At 53.0% G+C, this 13,618-nt stretch overlaps 1 protein-coding gene across 3 annotated transcripts in view; it reads right to left on the bottom strand.

The window, feature by feature from the left end:
- Window positions 1-13,618, bottom strand: part of dtwd2 (DTW domain containing 2) — a 244,913-nt gene that overhangs the window by 18,573 nt on the left and 212,722 nt on the right. For all 3 annotated transcript variants that reach the window (XM_072516506.1, XM_072516508.1, XM_072516507.1), the window contains exon 5: window positions 6,329-6,457. In XM_072516506.1, the coding sequence (XP_072372607.1) occupies window positions 6,329-6,457 (129 nt within the window). The remainder of the gene's footprint in view (window positions 1-6,328; window positions 6,458-13,618) is intronic.

The following is a 13,618-nucleotide window of genomic DNA, read 5'->3' on the forward strand; positions in this document are numbered from 1 at the left end:
TCCATTTAATCCCCAGCATGCTGACTTTGTATGGTCCAGTTTATTACAAAGAAAGCATCTAACTTTCCTCACTTCTCTTATCCTCTCAGCATTATCTTCTATATTTTGAGGTGAAGTCTCCTTGGAATTTTCAACCACTCCCTCTCTTGCTCGACTGTCCTTTCTTGCACCTTCCCATTTTCTGTCTTTCTCAAAATAAAAAGATTGTCGTAATAACGGCTTTGACTTCTGAATGAACTCATAATCGTCAGTAAACTCTGATGCATGTCTTGTAGTTTTAACTGTTTGTTTCTGCAAATGAGGGTCGGTGCAGGGTTGATGGGCAAATGGCCTTCTTATGCACTGCAGGGATTCTATGTTATGATTCTATGAGTCCTTATCATTGTAGATAATGAGACTTTACATTCTTCCAATGGAATTACTTCTCGAAGGGCCTCATAGGTTTCCTCTATTTTTAATGCTCTCATCTACCTATCAAAATTACTATTAACCCTTTCAAATTCAACAAGTCTGTCTAGACTGTTTTCTGAAATTTTGAAACTTTTGTCTATAAGCCTTTGGTACTAACCCGTAAGCACTCAGTATAGCTCTCTTCACTGTCTCGTATTCCCCAGACCTGTCCTCTGATAAAGCCGCATAGACTTCACTTGCCCGACCTACAAATTTATTTTGAAAGAGCAGCGTCCAAATGTCTTGTTACCATTTCATATGTTTAGCTATTTTCTCGAAGTTGTTAAAAAATACCTCGCCGACCCTTTCAACAAATTTTGGAAGTGCTTGCACAAATCAAAACATCTCCCCACTAGGTTCATGTCCAGACTACATTTTTCTTCATCCAGGTGTGTTGTCCTGGTTGCAATTTGCTGCATTTTAATTTGATGTTCTCTCTCGCTCTATCCTTTTCTCTTTCTGCCATTGCTAGCTTCTGCATTTCCACTTCCCTTTGGAAAGCTCCCTCTTTCTTGCATTTCTAATTTCTTCATTTCTAATTCTCTTTGTAATTGAATTTTAGCGAGTTCAATTTCCCCACTTTTCAAAGTACTGGGCCTGTCTGACATCGCATATATCTTTAAATCGGTTACTATGGTCTCAATTACTTCAGCTTTCTTAGTCCCTTTAGATAGATAATCCGAATTCTAATTTATCAGACAATTCCATCAATTTAGCTTTAGGTACACCTTTCAAATTTGCTACATTAATATTGTCCAAATAAACCTGGGCGAAAGCAAGAACCATCTTTGCAGTTTTGTTATTTCAAACAGCATATTCTCATTTGGTTCCACATGTGCCTCACCCCCCGACCCTGCGCGCAGAGTTCCAGCCGGCTGCGATCAGGTGTGGACGGCACTGGCGAGACTCTGCCTTTTTAGAGAGGCCGTTTTGCAGTCCTCCGTCCAATTAAAGTGCTTGTTCTTCTTTAAGAACTCTGTAAGTGGTGCTGCCACCCTGCAAAAGCTCGGCATGAACTTGCGGCAGAATCTGCTCATTAAAAAAAGGATTTACGCATTTTAAAATTCTGGCCAGGAGACCCCAATTTTGTTCAGAACCCCACTGATGTTACTTGTGAGAGTGTTTTTTTTAAATTCATTTACTGGATATGGGCGTTGCTGGTTAGGCCAGCATTTATTGTCAATCCCTCGTTACCGTTCAGAAGGTGGTGGTGTGCTGCCTTCTTGAACCGCTTCAGTCCTTCAGGTGTAAGTATACCCACTGTGCTGTTAGGGAGGGAGTTCCAGGATGCTTCCCCAGAGACAGCTAAAGAATGGTGATTATATTTCCAAGTCAGGGTGGTGGGGTGGTGAGTGGCTTGGAGGGGAACCTCCAATATGGTGGGGTTCCCTGGTATCTGTTGCTCTTGTCCTTCTAGATGGTAGTGGCTGCGGGTTTGGAAGGTGCTGTCTAATGCGCCTTGGTGAATTACTGCAGTGCATCTTGGAGATGGTATACAAGGCTGCCACTGTTCGTCGCTGGTGGAGGGTTTGAATGTTTGTGTCTCAAAACCCCGAAGGATACCTTGAAATACTGATTCTTTGTGGTGTATTTTTGTTTGGAATAATATCACGAACAATATACAACCCAGTGAGGAACCAGGGGCGGGATTCTCCCCTCCAGGCCGGGTGGGGGAATCGCCGGGGCGCCGCGCGTGTTCCGCCACGCCGCCCCGACGTGATTCTCTCACCCCCCCCAAAACCGGTGTGGCGAGAATCACGGCTGGCCGCTGGGAGAATCGGCGCTCGCCGTTTGCAACGGGCGAGTGGCGATTCTCCGGCCCGGATGGGCCGAGCGGCCTGCCCAACACGACGGGTTCCCGGCGGCGCCGTCCACACCTGGTCGCTGCCAGCAGGAACAGCACGGGAATGCTGAGGGGGGCGGCCTGTGAGGGGGGTGCAGGGGGTTCCTGCACCGGGGGGGTCCTCAAAAGGGGTCTGGTCCGCGATCGGTGCCCACCGATCGGCGGGCCGGCCTCTCTGAAAGAGGACCTCCTTTTCTCCGCCGCCCCGCAAGATCCATCCGACATCTTCTTGCGGGGCGGCCTCAGGGAGGACAGCAACCGCGCATGCGAGGGTTGGCACGGCCACCCCGCGCATGCGCGGGTGACGTCATTTACGTGGCGCCGCGTAACCCAGCGCGCGTAAATGACACGATGCCGCTTCTAGCCCCCCATGGCGGGAGAATAGGGGGCTGGGAGTGGGCTCCGATGCCGGAGTGAAACACTCCGGTTTTCACTCCGCCGTCGGGACTCAGTCTCCCGATGGGAGAATTGCGCCCCAGACCAGTCATTGTGTAAAAAATTAATACAAAACATTTCTTAAAGTAAAAGAAAAGAAAAACCACACGACAAAAGACTAATATACACCATGTCACTTTAAACATGTTTCCTCTGGGTGCTCTGGTTTCCTCCCACAGTCCAAAGATATGCAGGTTAGGTGGATTGGCCATTCTAAATTGCGATTAGTGTCCAAAAAGGTTAGGTGGGGTTATGGGGATAAAGGGGATAGGGTGGAGGCGTGGGGCTTAAGTAGGGTGCTCTTTCCAAGGGCCGGTGCAGACTCGAAGGGCTGAATGGCCTCCTTCTGCACTGTAAATTTTATGATTCTATGAAACGCACAGTTTTATCTGAAGTTACCCCTTGTTCCCAAAATATATCCACATTATCTGAACTCACCAAGAGACCCCTTTTCCCAAGCAACATCCACTTTTAGTAACTCTATATGGGTAAAATCCAGTTAATAGTTGCCACACAATACTGCTGAGATGACCAAGTCTGGGAAACATCTCTTCCTGGTTCAGCGAAGGCACAAAACTGCATCTTTTAGAGGAGAATATGTGCAGTCTGCTGTGGCTCTAAATGTTAGATGGAACAGGCCTCCCTGGCTCAGATCATAGATGGAACGGGCCTGCTAACTGCTGGATGGAGAACTAGCCTCCTTCCCCAATGAGGTTGCCAACAGTTATACTGTTCAGTCTCTTTGATATTCCACTCTGTGGATTCAATTGTCTACATCTCTCAAATTCCTTGTCTTTAGAAGTTATCGTTTGTATAACACCACTGATCTCTGGTAAACAAGATTTCTGATATGGCCATTCGCACCTTAATATCTCCAGATGCCTGCTAGCCATGTGATTGGGAAAATCACATTGCATTATTCCTCTAGAAGCCCGGTTACTTGTTTATTATTCTGATTCCATCTCAAGTTCATGCTAACTTCATTAATTTCCCAAATTCAGAACAACGATCATCTCTGGGCAGATTGCATTTCTCGATTTTCCCCACCCCTCATCGGTGATATCATGAGGTTCAAACGTTCAAAGGGAGGGAACATAAGTTAAATGGATGGTAATAAATTTTAAAGTTATCAACGGGCCTCCCTGCCACATGACCCCCTCACTAAATATTCATACCTCACTGACGTCACGACAGCTTTTTAAAAATGAGATTCAGTCAAGGGAATTCCTCCGAGGGCACAATGGTAAGTAAAGCCCCTGGGGGAGAGCCACATGCCTCGCACAGCCCCTTGTGGTAACCCAATGCAGGGTGGGGACAGTTTCCAATTATGTGTGCTTGTGGCATGGGCTGAGCGAGCAGTGAGGAGGGAACTTGCAGGCACAGGGAAGAGCGGACACTGAGTGGGGGGGGGGGGGGGGGAACGCTGGTGATACTTCTCCAGGGGTGGGGGGCTGGTGATGGCCTGATAAAGGGTGGAGAGTCTCCAATGATTGTCTGGGGCAGTGGGGAGCACCTGATGCCTCTGTGTTTGGGGGGCCGGAGTTGGGGGGGGTGGCACACCCCAGCCTTTTAAAGGTGGCGCCCCAATCTCTGTTCAGCCAGGTGCCGGCTCTATCAGGCTCCACCACCCACCAGAGTGATGGCATAAACCATGCCCACTCATTTTTTTCTCGTTAAAGAGGATCAAGGTCTGGAATGAAAACTGGGCTGTGCAACTGGAGAGCTACAAACCAGTTTTCATTCTGAGCCTGCCACTTGGAAAAAATATGGTAAGATTCCACCCAACCTGTTTCCCTCGAAATAGACAGCAGGATTCGCTGCAATAGGCACGATGGCCCGACGCCGGCGTCAAAACAGCACGAACCACTCTGGTGTTGGGCCGACTGGAAGTAGCGGAATTCTCCGCACTTCTGGGGGGGCTAGCTGGACGGCGGAGGGGTTGGCGCCGCGCCAGCCGGCGCCGAAGGGACTGCGCGAGTCTGCACATGCGCCAAAGGGCTGGCGTGATCCCGCAAATGCATGTAACCGCCAGCGTATTCTGGCGCATGCGCAGGGAGACGTCTTCTTTGTGCCAGCCATGGCGGAGCCCTACAGGGGCCGGCGCGGAAGGAAGAAGTGCCCCCATGGCACAGGCCCGCCCGCAGATCGTGGGCCCCGAACGTGGGCCAGATCCCCCCGTGCCCCCTTCCCCCCCCAGCCGATTTACCTGCCAGGTCCCGCCGTGTGGGACCATGTCTAATCCACGCCAGCGGGACTGGCCACAAACCGACGGCCACTTGGCCCATCGAATTGCCAGGGGGGCCGCTGCCAACGACCCCCGACCGGCGTGGTGTGAACCCCACCCCCACCCGAAAAACGGCGCCGGAGAATATGGCAGCCGGCATCGAGGCGGGATTCGCGCTGCCCCCCGGAGATTCTCCGACCCGGTGGGGGGTCGGAGAATCCCGCCCAGAATCTTTAAATGTGAAATAAACAATGCTTAACACTCTGTAATGAGCTATACATTTCTTTCAGCACGATGGCTGGTAGATAGTAGTAATATGGGGCTTGCAGTGGGGCACGTGGGCATAGAGAACGATGAGGGGCGGGAATCTCCGACCCCCCGCCAGGTCGGAGAATCGCCGGGGGCTGGCGTGAATCCCGCCCCCGCCGGTTGCCGAATTCTCCGGCACTGGATATTCGGCGGGGGCGGGAATCGTGGCGCGCCGGTTGGCGGGCCCCCCCCCCCCCGGCGATTCTCCGGCCCGGATGGGCCGAAGCCCCGCTGCTGGAATGCCTGTCCCGCCGGCGTGGATTAAATCACCTCTCTTACCGGCGGGACAAGGCGGCGCGGGCGGGCTCCGGGGTCCTGGGGGGGGGGGGCGCGGGGCGATCTGGCCCCGGGGGGTGCACCCACAGTGGCCTGGCCCGCGATTGGGGCCCACCGATCCGCGGGCGGGCCTGTGCCGTGGGGGCACTCTTTTCCTTCAGCCTTCGCCATGGTCTCCACTATGCCGGAGGCGGAAGAGACCCCCTCCACTGCGCATGGATGCCGTGAGCGGCCGCTGACTCTCCCGCGCATGCACCGCCCGGCAAAGTCAGTTTCACGCCAGCTGGCAGGGCACCAAAGGCCTTTCCCGCCAGCTGGCGGGGCGGAAATCAGTCCGGCGCGGGCCTAGCCCCTCAAGGTTAGGGCTCGGCCGCTCAAGATGCGGAGGATTCCGCACCTTTGGGGCGGCGCAATGCCGGACTGATTCGCGCCGTTTTTGGCGCCGGTCGCGCGGACATCGCGCCGATTGCGGAGAATTCCGCCCCAGGTGTGCTACTTATCTGACATGTTTGAGAGAATGTTCAAAATGCAGAGAATGCATTATCTATTACTTCATGAAGATTTACTTCAGTGTCAGTTAGTGTTTCCTCCCACCCCTACAAAAATATTAAGACCATTCATAAACGTGTTTACACGCAGCCTAGTTATTTTAATAAACTCAAATCATTTCAATTTACTTAATGTCTCTGATGCATGAAATCCAATGAATTATTTTGTTCCTGTCAGCATAACTATACAATTTGCAACGTAACATGGGCTGCCTCGAACTGCTGCACCTTGTGACTTCTTACCTCATGAATGCAATGGTTCTTTTCCACCACAGACAGTGCAAAGGCTGCACACTCCAGTGTAGAGAGACAAGTATTTGTTGGCTGAGTTCGAATTATGTATTGGCTCGACAAACTGGTTTTGAGTTGAACCTAAACGCAAAGAGAGGGATAAAGGTTTTATTTTCTTAAAGCTATTTAGTTTCTCATGAAAAATGACACAAATAGCCGACAGCAAAAAGCAACATCATATGCAAGGTTATTGTGGTAAACCACTGTGTTCCTATATTAAGGGTTGTACGGTAGAACCTGCACTACAGGTTCACCCGGGCCCCTGCATGCTAGCTCCGCCCAGGAGCCGGGTTATAAATATGCGTGGTCTTCAGCTAGCAGCCATTTCGTCAGCTGCTGTAGGAGGCCACACTTCAGATCTAAGAAAGCCTCAGTTTGAATCCAACTTCGTCTCCAGCCAAATTGATTGTGCGTAAATTTATTAGTATCTGATTCAGAAGATGGACCTCCGGATTAAACCAGATCGACTGCAGCTGGATCCACCCGCAAGCGACGCCAGAAAGGACTTTCAGCACTGGCTAGCTTGTTTCGAAGCGTATATCAACGCGGCGCCGACCCCTGTTCCAGAGGTTCAGAAGATTTAAATCTTGTACTCCAGACTCAACTCTAAAATCTTCCCGCTGATCCAGGATGCGCCCAATTACGCTGACGCTATGACTCGACTGAAAGAGAGTTATGAGCAGAAGACGAACACGCTCTTCGCCAGACACACGCTCGCAACGCGTTGTGGGTAAAGTCTTGGAGGGGATTATAAGAGACAAGGTTATAATCATCTAGATAGGAATAATATGATTAGGGATAGTCAGCATGGCTTTGTGAAGGGTAGGTCATGCCTCACAAACCTTATCGAGTTCTTTGAGAAGGTGACTGAACAGGTAGACGAGGGTAGAGCAGTTGATGTGGTGTATATGGATTTCAGCAAAGCGTTTGATAAGGTTCCCCTCGGTAGGCTATTGCAGAAAATACGGAGGCTGGGGAGTGAGGGTGATTTAGAGATGTGGATCAGAAATTGGCTAGCTGAAAGGAGACAGAGGGTGGTGGTTGATGGGAAATGTTCAGAATGGAGTTCAGTTACAGGTGGCGTACCACAAGGATCTGTTCTGGGGCCGTTGCTGTTTGTCATTTTTATCAATGACCTAGAGGAGGGCGCAGAAGGGTGGGTGAGTAAATTTGCAGACGACACTAAAGTCGGTGGTGTTGTCGACAGTGCGGAAGGATGTAGCAGGTTACAGAGGGACATCGATAAGCTGCAGAGCTGGGCTGAGAGGTGGCAAATGGAGTTTAATGTAGAGAAGTGTGAGGTGATTCACTTTGGAAGGAATAACAGGAATGCGGAATATTTGGCTAATGGTAAAGTTCTTGGAAGTGTGGATGAGCAGAGGGATCTAGGTGTCCATGTACATAGATCCCTGAAAGTTGCCACCCAGGTTGATAGGGTTGTGAAGAAGGCCTTTGGAGTGTTGGCCTTTATTGGTAGAGGGATTGAGTTCCGGAGTCATGAGGTCATGTTGCAGCTGTACAAAACTCTGGTACGGCCGCATTTGGAGTATTGCGTACAGTTCTGGTCACCGCATTATAGGAAGGATGTGGAAGCTTTGGAGCGGGTGCAGAGGAGATTTACCAGGTGTTGCCTGGTATGGAGGGAAAATCTTATGAGGAAAGGATGATGGACTTGAGGTTGTTTTCGTTAGAGAGAAGGTTAAGAGGAGACTTAATAGAGGCATACAAAATGATCAGGGGGTTAGATAGGGTGGACAGTGAGAGCCTTCTCCCGCGGATGGAAATGGCTAGCACGAGGGGACATAGCCTTAAACTGAGAGGTAATAGATATAGGACAGAGGTCAGAGGTAGGTTCTTTACGCAAAGAGTGGTGAGGCCGTGGAATGCCCTACCTGCAACAGTAGTGAACTCGCCAATATTGAGGGCATTTAAAAGTTTATTGGATAAGCATATGGATGATAATGGCATAGTGTAGGTTAGATGGCTTTTGTTTTTTGACTTCCCATGTCGGTGCAACATCGTGGGCCGAAGGGCCTGTACTGCGCTGTATCGTTCTATGTTCTATGTTCAACTACCTGGTGAGTCAATCGAAGACGTCTGGAGGGCCCTGATCCAACTAGTTCGGGACTGTGACTGCCAGGACGTTACAGCTAAGGAGCACTCAGACCTCCTTATGAGGGACGCTTTTGTAACTGGGATTGGGTCCGATGTTATTAGGCAGCAGCTCCTAGAAGGGGCCACGCATGACCTCGCAGAGACTAAAACACTAACGCTTTCCATGACGGTCGCCCTGCGCAATGTACAGTCCTCCGCCCCCAACCGTGCGGCCCACTCCTCCTACTCTTCATGGGCCCCACAGGCAGCCGCCCCAGTGGGGTCGCTACCCACCCAGTACGCCTGCGCTACACGGCAGCCGGTGATCTCCGGGGGGTCCCGATGCTATTTTTGCGGCCAACAAAGACGCCCCGGCCAACGCTGCCCGGTCCGCGCTGCCCTTTGTAAGGCCTGCGGGAAGAAGGGCCACTACGCAGCGGTATGCCAGGCCTGCTCAGCTGCAGCGGTCGCCCCCCCGGTCACGGACAATGGGTGCCGCTATCCTCCCCTCCTGCAGCGGTGTGCCAGGCCCGCTCAGCGGCAGCCCCCACCCCCCCCCCCCCCCGGTCACGGAAAATGGGCGCCGCTATCCTCCCCTCCTGCAGCGGTGTGCCAGGCCCGTTCAGCGGCAGCCCCCACCACCACCCCCGGTCACGGACAATGGGCGCCACTATCCTCCCCTCCTGCAGCTGTGTGCCAGGCCTGCTCAGCGGCAGCGGTTGCCCCCACCCCCCCCAGTCACGGACAATGGGCGCCACTCTCCTCCCCTCCTCCCAGGCCATGTGCGAGCAATGGGCGCCGCCATCTTCTCCCCCGCACAACACATGCGTTTCATGGGCGCCACCATCTGGCTCCACCCCCGCAACGTGTGTTCCATGGGCGCCGCCATTTTGTGACCCCCAGGACCTCCGGGCGCCGCCATCTTGTCCACCCCACAGCACATGGAGACCAACGGTGTTTCAGGACCCCGACGCAGCGGCCGCCTCACTACCCGACGATCAACCACGACTCGCATCCATGGTGATCGACGAGTCCAGACCACACACTCTGACCAACGCATCCACCAGCGTGAAAGTCAGCGGCCACGTGACCTCCTGCCTACTGGACACCGGGAGCACCGAGAGCTTTGTACATCCAAATACGGTAAGGCGCTGCTCCCTTAAGATACACCCTACCAATCAAAGTACCTCCCTGGCCTCCGGATCCCATCGCGTAGCGATCCGGGGGTACTGCACGGTCACGCTCACAGTCCAAGGCGTAGAGTTCCACGGTTTTCGCCTCTACGTCCTCCCTAACCTCTGCGCTGCACTTATCCTTGGCCTGGATTTTCAGTGCAACCTCCAGACCCTGACCCTTAAATTTGGTGGACCCTTACTACCCCTCACTGTGTGCAGCCTCGCGACCCTAAAGGTCGATCCTCCTTCCCTCTTTGCCAATCTAACTCCAGGTTGCAAACCCGTCGCCACCAGGAGCAGACGGTACAGCACCCAGGATAAGGCCTTCATCAGGTCCGAGGTCCAGCGGTTGCTTCAGGAGGGAGTCATCGAGGCCAGCAACAGCCCCTGGAGAGCTCAAGTGGTAGTGGTTAAGTCTGGGGAGAAAAATTGAATGGTCGTGGACTACAGCCAGACCATCAACAGGTACACGCAGCTCGACGCGTACCCCCTCCCACGCATATCTGACATGGTTAAGCAGATTGCACAGTACCGGGTCTTCTCAACGGTGGACCTGAAATCCGCTTACCACCAGCTCCCCATCCGTAAATCGGACCGGCCATACACCGCCTTCGAGGCAGACGGCCGGCTATATCACTTCCTTAGGGTCCCCTTCGGCGTCACCAATGGGGTTTCGGTCTTCCAAAGGGAGATGGACCGAATGGTCGACCGGTACGGCTTGCGGGCCACATTTCCGTACCTAGACAATGTGACCATCTGCGGCCATGTCCACGACGCCAACCTCGCTAAATTTCTCCGCACGCCACTCTCCTCAACCTCACGTATAACAAGGAGAAGTGTGTGTTCCGTACAAACCGCTTAGCCATCCTCGGCTACGTGGTCCAGAATGGAGTTCTGGGGCCCGATCCCGACGGCATGCGCCCCCTCATGGGGCTTCCCCTCCCCCATTGCCGCAAGGCCCTCAAACGCTGCCTGGGGTACTTCTCGTATTATGCTCAGTGCGTCCCAAACTATGTGGACAAGGCCCCCCCCCACTCATACAGTCCACTCATTTCCCCCTGACGGCAGAGGCCCAACAGGCCTTCGCCCGGATCAGAGCTGATATTGCCAAAGCTGGAATGCACGCTGTAGACAAAACACTTCCTTTCTGTGGTAATACCAGGTATTGCGGTACCAGAGGGAGGAATAACCATTGGCTAGACCGCGGGGTCTACCATTGGGCAATGTACATAGCCCCGCCCTGAGAGGCGGGGTATAAGAACCAATGCCGTCCCAGCAGCCTTCACTTCTGTAACTTCGCTGCTGGGTACAGTTCTATCTGATTAAAGCTGAATCGATGTGACTCCACGTGGACTCAAGCGTATTGACTGTGTATCACTTTCCAAGTAGAAAGGTCGCCCTTGCCACCACCCTCAACCAGACAGACAGGCCTATGGCATTCTTTTCCTGCACCCTCCATGCCTCCGAAATTTGGCACTCATCCGTCGAAAAGGAGGCCCATGCTATCGTTGAGGCTGTGCGACATTGGAGGCACTACCTGGCCGGCAGGAGATTCACTCTCCTCACTGACCAACGGTCGGTAGCCTTCATGTTCAATAACACACAAGATCAAAAATGACAAAATCTTGCGGTGGAGAATCGAGCTCTCCACCTATAACTACGAGATTAAGTATCGCCCTGGTAAACTCAATGAGCCCCCAGACGCCCTATCCCGAGGTACATGTGCCAGCGCACAGGTAGACCGACTCCGGACCCTGCACGACAGCCTTTGTCACCCAGGGGTCATTCGGTTGTCCCACTTCATTAAGGCACAAAATTTGCCCTACTCCGTCGAGGAAGTAAGGACGATCACCAAGGACTGCCAGGTCTGTGCGGAGTGCAAACCGCACTTCTACCGGCCGGACCGCGCGCACCTGGTGAAGGCCTCCCGCCCCTTTTAACGCCTCAGCGTGGATTTCAAAGGCCCCCTCCCCTCCTCCGATCGACACACGTATTTCCTCAGTGTGATCGATGAATACTCCAGTTTTCCCTTCGCCACCCCACGCCCCGACATGACGTCTGCCACCGTCATTAAAGCCCTTAATTCTATCTTCACTCTGTTCGGCTTCCCCGCCTACATCCACAGTGATAGGGGTTCCTCATTCATGAGTGATGAGCTACGCCAGTTCCTGCTCAGCAGGGGTATCGCCTCCAGCAGAACGACGAGCTACAACCTCCCGGGAAACGGACAGGTAGAAAAGGAGAATGGGATGGTATGGAGGGCCGTCCAGCTGGCTCTACGGTCCAGAAATCTTCCCGCTTGCAAGAGGTCCTCCCTGAGGCACTACATTCCATTCGCTCATTACTTTGCACTGCTACTAACAGTACACCGCATGAACGCCTTTTTGCCTTCCCCAGGAAGTCCACATCCGGGGTATCGCTCCCAACTTGACTCACAGCTCCGGGAACCGTGTTTCTCCGTAAACATGTGCAGCTCCACAAGGTGGACCCGTTGGTGGAAAGGGTGCACCTGCTCCACGCAAACCACCAATACGCCTACGTGGCGTTCCCTGACGGCCGCCAGGATACCGTCTCCCTCAGAGACCTGGCACCAGCAGGTTCTGCCCCCACACCACCCCGTCGCCACCCTCCCCTCCCCCGCCGCCCCCATCACCCCACCTAGGACCGTCCGTCCTCCCCCTGCCCAGCCCCGTTGATGAAGAGGATTTTGGCACGCTCCCGGAGTCAACATCAGCCACAACAGCAACAACATCGCCAGCTCCACTTCGTCGATCCCAGAGGACGATCAAGGCGCCGGACCGGCTGAACCTCTGACCGGCCCACTGGATGACCAGAGACATTTTGTTTTCACTGTTCTGTAAATATTAAAGATTGCGAATTGTATATAGTTATCCACCACCCCGCCGGACTCAATTTTAACAGGGGTTGAATATGGTAAACCACTGTGTTCCTATATTAAGGGTTGTATGGTAGAACCTGCACTACAGGTTCACCTGGGCCCCTGCATGCTAGCTCCGCCCAGGAGCCGGGTTATAAATATGCGTGGCCTTCAGCTAGCAGCCATTTCGTCAGCTGTTGTAGGAGGCCACACTTTAGATACTAATAAAGCCTCAGTTTGAATCCAACTTCGTCTCCAGCCAAATTGATCGTGCCTCAGTTATGTTGTGGCACAGGAGATAAAGATACTGACTGGTGTGCTACTGAACCAAAGAGAACAGGAAGATTCCTAACTCAATCTTTATGAAGTTAGTGAACCTTAGCTATGGTGGGAATAGGGGTACACAATTACGATCAGATGAGAAGGAAACAAAGGAGGACTCCCGGTTGCGGCTATGCCTAGGTAGGTCGCACGTTCGGCAGCTCCCGCCGAGAACGGACATTTGGGCTCTCTAGAGGAGCCCCAACAGCAATTATTCGACGGCTTCCAGTGTGGAAAGGTGACAGCAAGGTCCCCCCCGGCAGTATATGGATTGGACCAGGAGTGGAGCGGTGAAAAAAGTGATCTTGGAGCAACGAAAAGTGAGAAGGAGGAAAAACAAGATGGCGGCGGGTGGAGACCAAGCAGCATGGGCGCAGTGGTCACAGGAGCAGCAGGGGTTTCTTAGACGCTGCTTTGAGGAGCTGAAGACCGAAATGCTGGCGCCAATGAAGGCGGCGATTGAGAAGCTAGTGGAGACCCAGAAGGCCCAAGGGGCGGCGATTCGAGAGGTGTGGCAAAAAGCCTCGGAGAATGAGGACGAGATCTTGGGCCTGGCAGTGAAGGTGGAGGTGCACGAGGCGCTGCACAAGAGGTGGGTGGAAAGATTTGAGGACCTGGAGAATAGGTCAAGGAGGAAGAATCTTCGGATTCTGCGTCTCCCTGAGGGAGTGGAGGGGCCCGATGTCGGGGCATATGTGAGCACGATGCCCCGAGTCAGTTTCAGTGGGAGCATTGCGGAAGGAGGGTGCTGGGAGGTAAGTCAACCTTTAAAAG

Source organism: Scyliorhinus torazame, chromosome 9 (genome assembly GCF_047496885.1).
Source record: "Scyliorhinus torazame isolate Kashiwa2021f chromosome 9, sScyTor2.1, whole genome shotgun sequence".
Classification (NCBI taxonomy): domain Eukaryota; kingdom Metazoa; phylum Chordata; class Chondrichthyes; order Carcharhiniformes; family Scyliorhinidae; genus Scyliorhinus; species Scyliorhinus torazame.